At 46.0% G+C, this 15,413-nt stretch overlaps 1 protein-coding gene across 1 annotated transcript in view; it reads right to left on the reverse strand.

The window, feature by feature from the left end:
- Positions 1-3,243: 3,243 nt before the first annotated feature.
- Positions 3,244-15,413, reverse strand: part of PARD6B (par-6 family cell polarity regulator beta) — a 30,797-nt gene continuing 18,627 nt past the window's right edge. The window contains exon 3 of the mRNA XM_040435390.1: positions 3,244-4,751. Coding sequence (XP_040291324.1) covers positions 3,919-4,751 — 833 coding nt within the window. The 3' untranslated portion in view covers positions 3,244-3,918. The remainder of the gene's footprint in view (positions 4,752-15,413) is intronic.

A 15,413-nucleotide genomic window follows, 5' to 3' on the forward strand; every position in this document is an offset into this window, starting at 1 on the left:
GAGGATGCTCTCCACATATACAGCAGCAACTGGAAGATGTAAGGTTTGTGCAGCCTCCAGATCTATGAATGCAGCTTTGGTTGTGACTAGAGTACAAGAGATGAGGTAACCTGAAATCAATACAGGGAAACAAACGATAGGCAGTTGCTAGACATTATGGGGGAGATCTATCAAAACTGGTGTAAAGGAAAACTGGCTTAGTTGTCCATAGCAACCAATCAGAATTTACCTTTCAGAGATCCTGAAAATGAAAGGTGGAATCCGATAGGTTGCTATGGGCAACTAAGCCAGTTTTCCAGCTTTCCACTAGTTTTGATAAATCTTCCCATATATGTGGAGTACATGACAAACACACCTCAACTGAAGGAGATCCCGCAACCCTGCACGGTCTGAGGGCCTTAGAGACCCCCATCCCCCGACTTCATTGCCTTCAAAGTGCCTCTGCTGCGCCAATCGCTCTACTAGTACCAGTTTCAGAATAAAGGAAATTGAAAACAGAATAACAAAGATCTAACGCCCACAAAAATATAAAAAGAAACTTCTTAAAGGGGAACTCCACCATGAATTAGCATTTGATGGCCTCATTTTTCTTGCAATATCCACGTTATCCTATAAAGTGGAATGTCTCTTTAAAGGAAATGTAGTCTTACACTAGGTTTTCACAGTTGTCCTATACAAAGGGCTTCATTACAGCTGTATCAAGTAAGACACACCGGGGGGACGGGGGTGGGGGATTACTACTAAATATTTTAGTCAGGTTTGAGGCTTTGTAGTATCCTCTCGCTACAGTTCGGGCCGAGGCAGCGTCTGCCCATTTTATGCCCTTGGGCCGGGCCCTGTACCGTACGGTAACATCCTGTGCCACCCGGGGTTAAATCCATTAATACACAGAGATAAGATGGCAGCGTATGTTCGCCTCCAATCTTATTTCAATAAATTATTTAGCTGATGGGAAACATATGGGAATCGCTAGAGTAATAGTGGTTAGTGCTGCAATATTGTGCGGTGGGGTTCGTATTCCGAGTACCTACAACCGCCCCATCAGTCCGACCCTCCCATTTACTTGTGCACTGCTCCTTGCAGATTAGGGGTGGGGGGTGGGGTATTAAATAAAACTGGGGATTCTGGGTAATCTTGTGCTTCGGGTTATTCCTATATGTTCAGCATTAGATAATTACACAGGATTCTCTTATATATGAACAGTCAGATATGGAGATTATATACACAGTAATAAATTATATAGGTTTATCAAAGTCAATGCAAATCATGAGCTCCACCTCCGAAACATGATGACTGCCTGTGACTGTACCAGAGTATTAAAAAAGAGAAAGGGGGGTTTGATGCATATTGGTTCAGTCAGTTTACATATGAATCCCATTTTACACAGAGTTATATATAATACATTATTTCTTCTGACTCTGAAGTTTAATGCAGGCCGTAAGTCAGAGCTGCACTCCCTAATCTCCCAGCACTCCCTGCTTGTTCAGCACCTACATAGAGCTTGCTGTAGTGGTTTGCATTCTGGGAAGAGTCATCTTTAGGCCAGGCTCTATACAGTCATCTAATGTACAAAAAACTAAGGGGATCATTTATCAAACTGGTGTAAAGTAGAACTGGCTTAGTCGCCCATAGCAACCAATCAGATTCCACCTTTCATTTTTGGACAACTCCTTTGGAAAATGAAAGGTGGAATCTGATTGGTTGCTATGGGCAACTAAGCCAGTTCTACTTTACACCAGTTTGATAAATGACCCCCTGATTTGCTTTCTGCTGATTTTTTTTTTTCAGGGCTGGGGATGTCTGTCAGTAAGCATAGCTTACTGACAGTTTCCAGTAAAAAAAATCATCAGAATACAGAGTGCAGCCCTGGCGTATAATACCGGCTGAAAATCAGCCCCAATCGAAGAGCAATCTAATATATATATATTTATTAAACAGGAACATAAACTCAGTAAGGCTACGTTCACATCTCCGTTTTGGATATTCGGCGGAAATCCTGGCTGGACAATTTTTTTTTTGCAAGCAACTGCTTTTGTCTGGACGCATCCCGCCATGTATGCCGGAAATCAGCTGGATTTTCGCCGTACCTCATTGCAGTCAATGGGGATCTGGCAGGGTGCTCTGTGCCAGAACAGCCTGCCGGATCTCCTAATGGAGATGTGAACGAGATCTAAGCTGGAAACAGAACAGAACAAAGATGGCCGGACTGACAGGATGCCCGAGGTGATGGCGTCCAGTGTTTAACAGGAGATTAAAAGAGGTAGAGAGTCCGATACAAGATATGTAGAGGTCTAAAGTGGCCACATTCCCACGTACAAGTCATTCAGCCAACAGAAAGACTGGGGCGCTCTGTTGTTGGTGACCCCCTTACAAAATAGTGGTCAGAACAGAGGGCCGCGTCCAGCGCAGCTCCCCGTACTGGAGAGGCAGGTGATTTGAGAGAACACAAACTGGACGGCCCCTTTAACCACGCTCTGTCCTGCAGAGATTCTTTGGAGCAGAGCTCTGGGTCAGTGACCAAAAGGCGACGGAGTTGTCAATTAACCCTTTCATAAAACGGCTTAGTGTAAAATCATAACCCATCTGTTATAGCAGCATCAGACTTATTTAATATATACATTTGTAGTATGGTGTTAGACTATGCACAGGTGCCATGCGGGTAGGGAGTAGAGGAAGAGTCCGGCCTGTACCCAGAAGTCACTGAATCCTTTTATGATGCGTGTTCTCCATGTGTCACTGTCCACACAGCAGCCATATTAACACAACACAGGAAACTTGGGCGGGCGCATACGGGGACATATAGGGGGGGGGGGTCACAGTAGAAATAACACATTAATGCAACAGATCCAGCATTACATGTCATGTATATCGTGTGCTGGGAATTATTAGCCAAGACTGACCTGTCGCCTACACACTGGGGCCATGCTGGGGGGCACACTAATAAGGAGCCAGTGGGTCATTGGCTTGCAGGCCATCTTAGACAGATACACTATGGGCAGGAGAAGATGCTTTTGCCCACCCCCAAAGCATCTTGTCCCCCCCGCCAGTGGAAAACTATGGTCAATCGCACCTCTCTTCCAGTTGCTGAAAGGTAGCTATGATTGGAAGAGTGTCTGGGGATCGACAGGTACTCCACCAATCATTGCTTTCCTTCCTGACATGTACAAAATAAAAATTGGCACCTTGCTTGCCAGCCCCCCACCTTGGCACCAGCCTTGCTGCATCCTCTGTGCAGACAACAGATCTGCTTCCGAACAGCAAACTGCCTAGATGTGCAAACAAATCCAGTATACATAGCCAAATACAATAAATGCTAAAAACCAGAGACTGCAGGCAGAGGGCACCCGACAGGGATAAGAAACCAGCGACAACCAGCTGGCTGCAGGTCAAAAACTTTGGGGGTCCACAGGCTTGATTACAACTTCCCATTACTGGGTGAGTTTTGAATATAATTCCAGTGTAGAAAACCAAAAAGTCCGTTCGTTGTACACGGACGCCACGTATCATGGTGGCCAAGCCCTCTCCAAACGGAACACTTCATTTTTTGCTCGAATTAGAAACAAAGATATGAAAATACAAAATCCAGGATATTGTATATATAGATCCAGGCACCTCGTCTCCTTAATGACTGTGCTATAGGGGAAGGGGCCTTTTGTTCGCCTATGGAATGTAAAACCAACATAAAAAAAAAAAAAATTTTTTTTTCCTTTCCTTCATTTCACAAAAATAGAATTGCAAGCTCTCCAGAGATACAAGAACTGCAGATGAGATAAACTATACAATATATTTTCTTAATAATATAAAAAAATGATTTCGCAAGTAGAATGTCACACGAATCAAAAGGCTAAAGACTAAAAAATAAAATAATAATAATAATGTGCAACGAGTCAGCGCCATTCGCCACGTCCGATCTGGCGTTCACAGTGTAATAACGGTGCCATCTTCTTCCAAGATCTTTGTGCCGTGGTTATGGCCAATGTGGTCCAGGCTGCCGGAGCTGGCAGATAAGTGTGTGCGATACGTGGATATAAATCCGTTCTGTGGGGAATCATGATAAGAACTGTGTAGAGTTAAGGACTCCAGACTCTCAGTTGATTGTGCCGCCCTGGGGATGACTGAGGTGCCACCCTCCTCTATGATAATGTCCTCATCGTCGCTCTGTGCCTCCTCGGGATGGTAGTTCTGGATGATCTGTTGTTGGGGAAGGCTGTTGTACATGCTCGTGCTGCTGTCCGTCGACTGCCCAGAGCTGCCAGAGTTCCTGCTGTTACGTACCACGTTGTTCCGCTGGTTGGCCGGCCTGACGGTTATGATGAGGTTGTGGCTGTTAGCGATCATCATATCGGTGACCTGGTCCAGGCTCTTCCCGGAAACTTCAATGCCATTGACTTCGAGAACCTCGTCGTTGACAGCTAATAATCCAGTGCTTTGGGCGAGTCCTCCGGGAACGAGCCTGGAGATAAAGATGCCTGGCACTTTCTCCAAGCCATGCGGCGTAACGCGGACGCTGGAGCCATCCCGGATGTAGAATCCCAGAGGTTTCTCCATGCCATGTTTGTAGAGTCGCACTCGTCGGTGAGTTTCAGGGAGAATGTCAACGTCAATGATGGAGGAAACTGGCCTGAAGTCGCTGGGCATCCCAATGACAAGATGAGGCTTCTTTTTGATGATGTCTGGGCGAAGAACTGTTGTAAGTACATTCTTCTTTTTGGTCAAAGTATCAGTGCCAAAGGCACTGTAGTCTGCTTCTTCTGTAGAAGAAAGAAAAAGAAGAAGGAAATTAGAATATTCCAATAAGAACAGACAAGGATCATTAAGATTAATGTGAACAAAACAAAAGTCCTAGAACCAAAACAGAAACCTACTCATTTAATATTACTGGAAAATTCCAATAGTCCAGCACCAGTATGACCACCAGTGCACAGTAACTGTACATTTTGGATCCACATGCAAAACAATGGGCAGATCGACTATGGCAAATGTGGCAAAATTTGGGAGGATGTGCCTTGCACCACATATATTAAGGGTTTTAGACAATTTTTCCACCCGGCTCAACAAGCTGTTTTGGCTTAGTGGAAAGTGAATGTAGCCTAGAAGTAAAGGAGCAAGACTTAAAGATGTGCCGTTGTCAAAACTGCGACAGAATTTTGGAGCAAAATTTCACAGCAAAGTAAGGTGGTCTATACAGACTAAAGGCGCTCCAGATTTATCATGCAGCATCAGCCACTTCTAGCGCATTTACAGACATCAGCCCAGGCGATAAGGATCCTCATGGCCACAAAGGCTTGAAGTAGCAGAAATTCCTGTTCATCCGGCAATATTTTTGTCTCATTCCAGATTAGTTGACATCATCGGCAAGCTGATCCGGCTGCCTGATCTGCACAGGTCGGACCAAAAACTGTTGCATACAACTGTTTGTCCGGCCGAAACCTGGCAGCCAGAAAGCGACTGGATCATCGCCAGACCACATTACAGTTAAGGCTTGTTCACACGACAGTGCTGTGTTTTGCGGTCCGCAAATTGCGGATCCTCAAAACACGGATGGCGTCCGTGTGCCCTTTATAGAAATGCCTATTCTTGTCCACAAAACAGACAAGAATAGGACAGGATTTATAATTTTTGCGGGGCCACGGAACGGAGAAACGGATGCGGACAGCACACGGAGGGCTATCCGCATCTTTTGCGGCCCCATTGAAATGAACGGGTCCGCACCAGAGCAGCAAGAAATGCGGCTCGGATGCAGAACCAAACCACGGTCGTGTGAATGAGCCCTTAATGGGGAATACGGCTGCGAACTGTAGAATTTGGCAATGCCGTATCTAGAAAAATCCAGCAGGCAGTTCTCTGCCTGAACAGCCTGCCAGATCTGCTGTTGTAATGTGAATGCCACCTTATGAATATTTTTTTGGGTTCCATCACACAAGCAGAAAAATAGAATTTAATCAGTGACGGATCCATCACAGGCTTTTCATGGGGTCCCTCAGGCATCCTTAATTTTACCAGAAAAAAAACAAAACTGTTTCACGCTGTTCTATGTTTCCTTTAAGGGCTGCAGACCGCAATGCACGTGTGGCCCCGGTTGCAGATGCGGGCCCATTCACTTGAAAGGGTCCGCAATTCGCAAGATTCAGTCCGCACAGCAAAAAAAACAACAAAAAAAAGTTTTTTGTTTTTTTTTTGCGGTGCGGATGCACTGACCAAAATCCCACTGAAGCGCTCCGTAGTGCTTCCGCTCCATATCTTGCGGATTGCAGACCCATTCAAGTGAATGGATCTTCATCTTTGATACGGGGCGCACACGACCGGTGCACGTATATTGCAGACCCGCACACAGCATGAGCCCATAAAATCTGCTGCAGGTGCTCCGTCAGAACAGATGTGAACACAGCCCTATCAGGAATTCGAGGTTTACTGTGGATATAGACAGCACAGTCTTTATAAGGAGCTTGTAACAGACACCGCCGGGTGGCACGATTGGTTTCAGGATAATTTATGTTTTATTTTCAAGCTGCACGAGCTGTAATATAAATTATATATGCTCATGGAGACCATTACAGCTCTACAAACGAAGGTGAAATTAGAGGCTAAATACGTAGAACCTGACCCAACAAGAGCAGCGCTCCAGGCTGGAGCTCTGTGCTAGTTCATTTTTATATTCAGAGGCTAAAAAACAGGCCCTAACTCAATAGCCTGTGTACCAGTGTGGGCAACCCTATGTGAGCTAAACACGGCAACCCGTGGCACTAGAACATTTCCCCCATTTTTGCAATCCGTCAGCTGTGTGAGCAGGACTGGTAGCAGGTGATAGAAGATCGGCATCATGCATACACATGGTCAGAAATAGCTATTTTACAGTAATGAAGTCATTAACACAAGGTGCTCCCAGAATCCTGTTCAGACGATGACGCTGCTGTGGAGACCCATTTACTGTGGAGGCTGCGGGTAAACAGAATCCGGACGGACGGGTTGTTACGTACACACCTGACAGGTATGCAGGGGCCGCGCTGCCAACGCCTGAGGGCTGTATTTCTGGGGCAGCACATCGAGGTCAGGCTTACACATAAGTCATTTACACACCGTACAATAATATAATTAGCCCGTGAGTGCAAGTTTAATCACCGCTTACCTTTACCCTACATGACCAGGCAATGACATCACCATGAGGAGGTGACGGGCATACTGTGCCCCCCCCCCCTCTCCAGTTTCTGCAGGAGTGACACACAAACCTCACCAATAGGCATGACGTATGCCCAGCACCGTCACCTGACCTCCCCACCCATGTAGGAAATGCACCAATCTTCCCAAAAATGGTGTTAGATGCCACATTATAACGTCGTCACTGTACACCTAGCCCTGAGCCAAGCAGCGCCCCGGTATTCTCCCCTATAGGACGCTCTTAAAGGGGTATGCACCACAACGGATATGACTTTTTAAAGATCATTGCAAATATCGCTCACAAGCATTGCGGCATGAGCAAGATCAAAAGCGATAATTGAGATTGAAAGAAAAAAAAAATAATAATAATTAAGAGTATTTTTAAAATCACAGCAGTGAACATAAGAGTTTAAAGAGGACCTTTCATCAGAAAATGGTACGTTAAATTCTTATACAACCTTATGGGGCTGCTCTCACTGATGTCCGGACACTTATATATTTTTTTAAATGGACCCCCTGTTCGGCCGATACGCTCTCCATTAGTTTTGTCACCTCATATGCAAATGAGGCGGCAAAGTTATAGTAGGCGTTGTTCTCTAAGTTCTGGTGGGCGCGGTTATGCTCTCCCTGGCAGCGAGCGCATCCAATCGCAGCGCCCCGCTCTTAGCCAGGGAGAAGGAGCTTAAGTTCTCACGAGATTCGCAAGAACTTGAGTTTCTAGACATCTGGACTGAGCGCCATCTTGGAGCTCCTTCTTCCTGACTAAGAGCGGGGCGCTGCGATTGGATGCGCTCGCTGCCAGGGAGAGCATAACCGCGCCCACCAGAACTTAGAGAACAACGCCTACTATAACTTCGCCGCCTCATTTGCATATGAGGTGACGAAACTAACGGAGAGCGTAGCGGCCGAACGGGGGGTCCATTTAAAAAAATATATAAGTGCCCGGACATCAGTGAGAGCAGCCCCATAAGGTTGTATAAGAATTGAACGTACCATTTTCTGATGAAAGGTCCTCTTTAACACTTCCACATTTCATGCTCAAGTAGGATTGCGTCGCTGGGTAGTGCCCGGACTCGGACTACAACCTGGTACATAAAGTGCACACAACCGAATAGGACAACTACACATACGGGTCCCACAACATTCTTTTGTCGCAACCGATACAAATATTTGCGGTTGCATTCAGTAGATACCTCAGGAGCGCTGGGAGGGAGTCATTCGGCAGAGAGGCGCATTTCATACATACAATACTTTATGGCAGGCTTACGTCTATTGCTCACATTCTTCACTAGTAATGATAGAAGTATGTGGCACAACCACCCCCATCAGCCTGCGCATATGAATCACCCGAGAAGGAATACTGGAAATAGGCAGGGAACATGCTCAGCCGAGGGTTTATCGCCCAGTGTGGGGAATGTTATCCATCGTGCAGGGCTGTACCAGGAACCAGACATTCCTCAAAGTCTTACATTCTGTGTACTGGCTGCAACCTGACGGCCCCCCCCCGGCCCTTCATATATGTGCTTGGCAGGGAAGAAACATCAATTTTTGCTCTGACTCTTTTGCTTACATAGGCAGTAAAAGCACGTAAGTATGGGACTATATGACCACACAAAACGTGCCCTCTTATGACTATATGGGTATATGGGCACCCAATGAGAAGCATACTGGACTGGCCAGTGTCCAGGAAAACAACTATGGACTCTATGTTGTCTCAAATCCAGGACGGCTCCATACAGGTGACTGTATACTGGGCAGAATCATGCAGGACAAGTCTGGATCACCCAATAACATTAGTTCATCTTGGATATCCCTTGCTTTGTACTGCATTTACCTCAGGAGCTGCAATCGCCATTCTCTGTCAGCTCTCAGACTGCAAGATCACACCCTCCCTGCTGGTTCGGCGTCTGCGTAAAGCAGTACAACGCACTGCAAAGCATTATAACTAGGGGTGCACCGAAATTTCGGCAGCCGAAAATATCGGCCGAAAATGCACCTAATCCACTTCGGCCGATATTGTTACATATCGGCCGAAAATATGGGGTGTGGGATTTGTCACCCACCATCTGCGGGCGGGCGCCAGGCGGGCGGTTTACTTTGTCACTGCATCTTTATTTTACCTTACAATCGTGAGGCTCCAGTAACTAACAACTCTGCAGGCAGAGCGGAGGCCGGCGTAACGTCACTTACTCACGTGACGCGCCTGCTCCGCCTCCTTCATTCATAAAGTGGGCGGAGCAGGTGCGTCACGTGAGTAAGTGACGTTACGCCGCCCTCCGCTCTGCCTGCAGAGTTGTTAGTTACTGGAGCCTCACGATTGTAAGGTAAAATAAAGATGCTGTGAGCAGCAGGGCCGGGGCTGTTATGGGTAGGGGGGATCGGTCTATGGAACTGCTATGGGGAGGGGGGATCTGTGCACTGCTATGGGGAGGGGGGGATCTGTGCACTGCTATGGGGAGGGGGGATCTGTGCACTGCTATGGGGAGGGGGGATCTGTGCACTGTTATGGGGAAAGGGATCTGTGCACTGTTATGGGGAAAGGGATCTGTGCACTGTTATGCCCATAACAGTGCACAGATCCCCCTCTCCATAACAGCGCCACCCACAGATCCCCCTCTCCATAACAGCGCCACCCACAGATCCCCCTCTCCATAACAGCGCCACCCACAGATCCCCCTCTCCATAACAGCGCCACCCACAGATCCCCCTCTCCATAACAGCGCCACCCACAGATCCCCCTCTCCATAACAGCGCCACCCACAGATCCCCCTCTCCATAACAGCGCCACCCACAGATCCCCCTCTCCATAACAGCGCCACCCACAGATCCCCCTCTCCATAACAGCGCCACCCACAGATCCCCCTCTCCATAACGGCGCCACCCACAGATCCCCCTCTCCATAACGGCGCCACCCACAGATCCCCCTCTCCATAACGGCGCCACCCACAGATCCCCCTCTCCATAACGGCGCCACCCACAGATCCCCCTCTCCATAACAGCGCCACCCACAGATCCCCCTCTCCATAACGGCGCCACCCACAGATCCCCCTCTCCATAACAGCGCCACCCACAGATCCCCCTCTCCATAACAGAGCCACCCACAGATCCCCCTCTCCATAACAGCGCCACCCACAGATCCCCCTCTCCATAACAGCGCCACCCACAGATGAATTTCATTCATGAAAAAGAATTATTAATAAAATCATTAAAAAAAAAGTATTTTAAAAGTATTTGGGCAAAAAGGCAGTTTCGGTTTCGGTTTCGGTTTTCGGTCAAGGGCATCCTGAATTTTCGGTTTCGGTTTCGGACCAGAATTTTCATTTCGGTGCACCCCTAATTATAACCGGAACAGTCCTCTCCCTAGCCACTAAAAGATCTTACTCTGTGAATGATGATCCAATAACGTAATCCCAGATACAACCAAATTTACCCACAGACAAGATAATTGGATTGCCAGGAAAAGGACGGGAAACCCGGACAACTGGCACCAATGCGTCATATAGCAGCGCAAGGACAAATGTCTGCCACTGATAACAATAACCGCAGCTTGTGTCCAGAAAAATAAAATCAATATCAAAGCACAGGAAGGAATATGCAGCGGGGATGGGGCAACCTCTGCCGGGCAATTAGCTTGTCCTTATGTGCCCTTTACCATGAAAGGAAACATTAATACCTGCTGGGCACCTGCCAACTACACCCCATTAAATCAATTTCATTGTACGTCCCAGCCCATGAGTTCTAGTACACTCCATTATCTGCTTCAGGAACAATGGCTCTTATTATGCCGAGCTGAAACAGCAGTCAGCTGTCTTATTAAATTTATATATCCATGCGGCATGGCACAAAAGGAGTTAAATGACACGGGAGGCCATGGCTGTAATGGCAGCCATGGGTTGTCACCCAGCACGAATAAGGAATGGCTGACTAGATTAACAGAAAAGGACGGTTCAAGGACTGCTGAGTTTGAGAGCGAAGAGGGGAAATGCGGCCTGGTCTACACTGAAGCAGAGCCCGCCTGTGCCTTCTGCCACATTCCAGCATATGAGGCCTCCTGACCGAGCTGCTGAACAAATGACAAAATCATTACAGAAAGCAATCTCCTCCGCCTCCCCACTCCGCAAGTTAAAGTACTATAGACTCAGGGGCAGCAAAGACTGGGTATAGAGCTTGGAGGAAAGTCAAAGATTAACAGGAAGGAGAGGAAAACCATGTAAATCTGAGCCACTTATACAATACACTATACACACACACACACTATACATACACTCAATATACATATACAGAAATGACCTATACATACATAGTGTACACACAAACACATACATATACAATATACCTGTAAACACAAATACACGCAGACAGAATGTATACAAACACTGTATACATGCAAATACTTTCAATGATGATATATATATATATATATATATATATATATATTATATATATACGCACACACTATAGATACACGGTCAGACATAGTATCCAAGCGGTGCAGATCACCAGGAATAACCTGAAGCAAGTAATGAGCGCTGAATCAATGTGATCACTGGTATACAGGAATCATTCACACCCCTTTGTGACATGATAACCACTAGGCCGTATCTTTGTGGCATTGGACTTGGAATATGTGGCATTACCCTGCTGGACGGAGCTGTACCAGTCCATGCAGGGGCCACTCCGCATTGGATATTATTACTGCAATGAATAGAAGGACAGGAACACCTGGACCCCGACGCTCATCTTTTATTCACACTCAGCCCTTGACCCACCGCAGACAACATGGCAACATGTGCACGGGGGCCTACAGGGGCGCATACAACGCAAGGGCTATATCATCAGTACAATGTAAGGCCTCTTTCAACACTACAGTATGTCGATTTCAGTGTTTTGCATTCCGTTTTTCACGGATCAGTTGTTCTGTTTTTTTGTTTCCGTTGTGTTTCCGTTCCGTTTTTCCGTATGGCATATACAGTAATTACATAGAAAAAATTGGGCTGGGCATAACATTTTCAATAGATGGTTCAGAAAAAACAGAACAGATACGGAAGACATACGGATGCATTTCCATATGTGTTCCGTGTTTTTTTGCGGACCCATTGACTTGAATTGAGCCACGGAACGTGATTTGCGGCCAAATATAGGACATGTTCTATATTTGAACGGAAAAACGGAAATGGAATGCATATGGAACACATTACGTTTTTTTTGCAGAACCATTGAAATGAATGGTTCCGTATACGGCCCGCAAAACACAGTAGTGTGAAAGAGGCCTAATGCTTCTACCCTCAGGAACACCCATTTCTCCATTTACACCAGACTTCACCCCCTCACATGATATCACCATTTCCTTTAATTACATCTAATATGTATGGGGGTGTCCCGACTCTCCCCCATCAGCAGATGTCTGTTGGACTTCAATAGGCCAGTTCCTTTAGGGAAGATAAGGTGCCGCCAGAAGTGTCTGGCAGTGGATTCCTCCCCTCTCCCCACTGGGAACACATGCACATTCGGCTGAATCGAGCATGCATGTGTATGAAGGAATAGCTGGCGCCTAAACGAGGGCTCGTCCGACATCAAGTGCATGATTGTAATCAACATGTCACATTAGGAAGCGACTGGTCCTCCTTAACCCTTTAGCATTCCTGTAGGGTCTTCAAACAAGAGAAGAGGTCTCATAAGTCTTGAATTTCTAGGTCAGAAATGTCTAAAGAGAATTTCCCCAGCAGCGGATATTGCCAAGTAGAAAACATATCCTTCCAAGACCTGCAAGTTTCCCTGCAACTACAGACCGTAAAGATAAACCGGGGTAAATTCCATCCAGTCGCTTACACCGAGTCTTACAAACCTAAGGTGGAGCTGGAGATTTAACTCCTTGAGGCTGGTATCACACAGGTGTTTTTTTTGGCCTTTTAATGCATTTTGCAGTTTTTGGTGCATTTTTTTGCAGCATGGCAGTCTCATGGCTATTTGAAAAGTTCAAGGACAAAAATGCATTTGTTTAGTGCCATTTTTAGATACTTCAGGTGCGTTCAAGGGCAATTTTTTTTTTTTTTTATTTTTTTTATTTTTTATTATAGCATGCTTTCAGTAAAGCGTTTTCCCTCCTTTACTGGCATTTTTGCCCCATAGATATTCATTGTTTTTGTCCTGCTTGGAAAAAAAAAAAAAAAAAAAAAATGTACCATGTCACGTTTTTTACAAAGCATTTCCTGTATCCATGAATTTTTACCATACTACACTAAGCGGAAGTGACATCAAAATGGAGTACAAACTTTCCTATAGGGAAACATTCAGGCACTGGGAGCAGACCAGTATAAAAAATAAATAAAATGCTGTGGTTGCAATTTGCCATGGCATCTAAGGAGTTAAACAGCCGTGACCAGTGTTGTCACTGATCGCGGACACTGCTGGTGGCTGTTTTCCAGCTATTGTGCCCGCTCAGCTCCTGAGTGGGTGCCATCTTTAAAGGTCTTTACCACGATTTTGACTCGCACCATTCTGCAAGCAAGTTCAGTCGGTTTTGTCTGCAATTGCGTTCAGTTTTTTCTGTGCAGGTGCAATGCGTTTTGGTGCGTTTTTCACGAGCGTGATAAAAAACCTGAAGGTTTGCAAACAACATCTTCTATCAACCATCAGTGAAAATCGCACTGCATCTGCACTTGCTTCCGGATGCAATGTGTTTTTCACTGAAGCCCCATTCACTTCTATGGGACCAGGGCTGCGTGAAAAACGCAGAATATAGAACATGCTGCGTTTTTCACGCAACGCAGGACTGACGCTCCTGTACACAGACCCATTGAAATGAATAGGTCAGGATTCAGTGCGGGTGCTATGCGTTCACGTCACGCAGAAAACTCACTCGTGTGAAAGGGTCCTTAAAGATCGGACATCTGCCATACATGCTCTATGGATGTCGGGAAGGGGTTAAAGGCTATGGACACCTTTGAATGCTTTTTGTATTATTGCCTCTTATTTATTTGGGACTAAAAACATTTTTCCAATTAGAAAGGTTTTGACGGTTCACACGCAGTGCAGGCGGCTCCCGCCGTCACAGTGAAAGCCATCTCATGACTCCCTCTCTATCCCTTATCTGCTTTCCCGAGGGGTCATAAAAATTCGTTTAAACTGAATTCTCAGAAGATTTTATTAAACGTAGCTTAATTCCATCTCCCAGGGGACTAGAAGCGGTGATCCACTGATGGCTTATATAATGCTTTAGAATACATCGTATACCAATGCATTACTGCCCATCATGCTCTTATAGATGGCAGATCTGGGGCCTCTCAAGAATCCGAATGCCACTGAATCCCACAGTCATATTGAGGGGCGCCTACGAGCTGACGGAGGTACCCCACCTCCTTAAAAGGGCTGTCTCACTTCAGCAAATTACATTCTTCATGTAGAGAAAGTGAATACGAGGCCCTTACTAATGTATTGTAATTGTCCATATTGCCTCCTTTGCTGGCTTCATTCATTTTTAAACATTTCCTGTATCCAAGGGTTACGACCACCCTGTAATCCAACAGCGGTGGTCGTGCTTGCACACTATAGGAAAAAGAGCTGACCTCTCTGGTGGCTGGGAGCTCACATAGGCTGGCGCCTTTTCCTACAGAATGCAAGAACAACCACCAATGATAGATTGCAGGATGGTTGTGACCCCTGGAAACGAGCAGTGTATAATATAATGGAAAAATGAATCCAGCCAGCAAAGGAGGCAATATGGACAATCACAATACATTAGGAAGTGCCTTATATTAACTTTCTCTACATGATAAATGCCATTTGCTGAAGTGAGACAACCCCTTTAAGTCAAACTCCTTACATGTGTGGTCTCTTTTGACGGTGCCATTTAAGGGGTTAATACAACCTATAGCAGTTATGGACACGGTGGCAGGGATTGAGTGGGGTGGGAGATGAGACCTCTCTCTGGTCCCATCTATCCATAAATGTCCAGATGGGAATACCCCTTTATTCCCTGTATTACATAAAGATCGTGTTTCAGTTCTATCAGCTGTATGCACAGTAGAAGCTTTTGGCCACTGCATACAAATCAGAATGTTTCCATTCACTGACACCAAGCAAAAAAAAAAAAAAAAAGGCTATTACAAAGTTGCAGAACTTTTCATTCTACAACGATGGAGCTTCATTACATATAATATATAAAAACCCGTCTGTCTATAGCACACCGCTACACAGTGCCAGCGGGGCCACTCTGTTGCTGTCCGTGGCCAGGTGATCACCAAGGCCGTGTTATGGCA

Source organism: Bufo bufo, chromosome 6, assembly GCF_905171765.1.
Source record: "Bufo bufo chromosome 6, aBufBuf1.1, whole genome shotgun sequence".
Taxonomy (NCBI): Eukaryota; Metazoa; Chordata; class Amphibia; order Anura; family Bufonidae; genus Bufo; species Bufo bufo.